This window comes from Schistocerca americana, chromosome 9 (genome assembly GCF_021461395.2).
Source record: "Schistocerca americana isolate TAMUIC-IGC-003095 chromosome 9, iqSchAmer2.1, whole genome shotgun sequence".
NCBI lineage: Eukaryota > Metazoa > Arthropoda > Insecta > Orthoptera > Acrididae > Schistocerca > Schistocerca americana.
Genome location: NC_060127.1, coordinates 146,361,564 through 146,364,199, shown reverse-complemented (window position 1 = coordinate 146,364,199; position 2,636 = coordinate 146,361,564). Strand labels below are relative to the sequence as shown.

Genomic DNA, 2,636 nt, shown 5'->3' with positions numbered 1-2,636 from the left:
GATGACGTAGTTAACTTGACCGTATGATACATGACAGCATTCGCATAAGTAAACAAACAAGGCACTTTGACACAACTAATATAGAAAGGAGAACAGGGTATATTTAACGAACTGCCAAGCGTAAACTAATTTCCATGTAAAAATTATATATGTTCTTTTGGAGCGTTTATTTGTAATTTGTTTATTCAACATGGCAGTTTACATTACAGTAGCAAAAATGCAGTAGCTATTTAATTCAACAGTTTTGTGTATGTAAAGTATAAACTGAAATCTCCATAACACATTCATAATTATGAAAATACATGTATATATCTAGATACGGAATAAACATTCACAACACAAGCGATAACAGTGTATATACGGTATACAATTTCGTAATGTCTATTGAACTTTTCATGAAAAGCAGTTTTTTGCTGTCAGGAGAAATTAATGCGCTAGCTCGGGATTTTTATGTCTTTATTTTAATACTATAAACTTTTGCAACAGTAAAACAGCAGGGGAAAAAACTTTGTAGACTAAGGAAAGCAGCGAGACCATGTCCCTTGCGAACACTTAGTCCAAGCAAGAAATCCGTAAAATGGGACTGAAATTATAAGGCTGTTAATAGGCAAAATCTTTCAGATTTTTTTTAAATGTGTGGGTTCTTAAAGCTGCTACTACTGACCATGCTGTACTCATTATAGGGGGTTGACTTGTACCGTTGTCATCTGTGATGCCGTAGCGGGGTATGGTAGCAGGGTGTCGTGTTATGCCGGTTCGGGAGTTGTCGCGATAGTAGAGAAAGTATAGTAAAGAATAATTATTTAGAAGTGAAGAAAGCTGTGGAAGTGATGCTTGTGATTGTTAAGAGATTAAGGGGAAGTTGCATCAGTGAAACAGTTTGGCTGTCAAACATCACTGCGTGCATTACGTAACATCCCTTTTTTTAAATTTAGTGTTGTTATACAATCGGACATAACCCCTAAACTCCTGGGCTGCTCTCATTTTATGATCCGATACACTGCGTCATGAATGTTCTTAGTGTAGAATAATTGATTTGTCGTAAATATAACAAACATGTCTCGGGTGTGGAGTCAGGATTTATTGGGCGTCCTGCGCGGCTTGCAGAGCGTTATCGTTGCGACCAGCAGACTCCAAGAAGCTGAATGTAAACTAATTTGGGAAAACTCCAGCGTAAAAGTTCTAACAGAAGAAGCAGTCAACACCTTAGGAAGAAACCTGGATGCTTTATCAAAAGCTGATGCTCGGGTACACATTTGTTTTCTGTACGATTTTTAATTGATATTTTCATAAGTAGGTCTCGACCGCTCAGATAGCCAAGGCGGTCAAATGCTTTGTTTTATGGAGCATGTGTATTTTAAATTGATATTTCAGTAAAAGACGTACCTAGTATTCCATTAGTCATCAACACGCTTGCTATATATTTGAAAGTATCCCCAGAACGGTGTAGTAGTTGCTGCTGCAGGTATTGCTGTTCAAACTTATTAAAATACATAGGCTACTTTATTTACTTTAGGTGTCAGCTGAAAAATGTTTTCATCAATTTCAACGCTGCTTTTAGAGTATAGGGAAATGGTTTACTTATGATAAGAGACCAATTTGAACCCCATGTCTTTCCAATAACTGTTAATCCTCTACCCTGCTTTCTTCTTTCTAATTTACACATGGATGTAATTTTTAAAAAATTCAGGTGACGGACAGCATACTGCATCCATTTAAAGGGTACACTCATATGGTGATAGTGTCACTGGCTAAGATGATGATGTATATCCCATCATCTAATTCAGTGCATTTTTATATTGCTTGTTTATATTTATTGTTACACATCTTTATCTTCAGCTATACAAATGCAAAAATTTATCAGATTGTTATGCCAAACTTTTTAAGGCTTGCCTCCTTACTTGACCCCTTGAGGTGGCATCGATGTAGAATAGCAACGATGAATGCTAACATTGGTCCATGTGTAGGACAAATCATGTAGACTGCTTCTGTTGGTATTTTAGAAAAAGGTTAAGAGAATGCCCTTCATATCCCTTCTCACTGTGAGATTTTTGTGAAATTCACAGCCATAATACTAAAAGTAAAAATTTATGTGTAGACTATGTGCCCCAGGCTACACTTCAGAATGGAATTTTACACTCTGATGCAGAACTTGAGAACAGTTTACTGGTAGACATTCATCAAGAACCTAAAAAGCCATAATATTCGAAACCAAAAGTAAACAATGCCCTATTAGCAATTCTTTCTCAAACTTTGTCAGTATATTTGGATTGGGAGTGAAAATACCAGTCAATTTAATGTTCGCCTGATAAAGGTTTTAACTTTATCAGTAAAAAGGTAGGTGATAGTGTTTCATCTTAAGTTACGTAAAAGTTCAATGTGAAGCATTATGTAAAAGGAAGGGCAGTGGATTTTTTTCAGAGTCTTAGTTGATTTTCTGGGAGGCCTAATATTCATTTGATAACATTAGGATTTATTGTGCAAAGTGATCAATGGAACACGGAACTAATGAACTAATTCAAGCAATGTAATGAGTAAAGGGAGCTACTCACCATATTACATTACATGGATAAACAGGAATACTTGATAATAGTTATAGGCTTTGATTAATGATGGAGGAAACAACTGACAAATGT

General features: G+C 35.8%; 1 protein-coding gene across 1 annotated transcript in view; it reads left to right on the top strand.

Annotated features, from left to right (window-relative positions):
- The first annotated feature begins 698 nt into the window (after positions 1-698).
- Positions 699-2,636, top strand: part of LOC124550916 (atypical kinase COQ8B, mitochondrial) — a 134,167-nt gene continuing 132,229 nt past the window's right edge. The window contains exon 1 of the mRNA XM_047125710.1: positions 699-1,248. Within this exon, the coding sequence (XP_046981666.1) occupies positions 1,057-1,248 (192 nt within the window). The 5' untranslated portion in view covers positions 699-1,056. The remainder of the gene's footprint in view (positions 1,249-2,636) is intronic.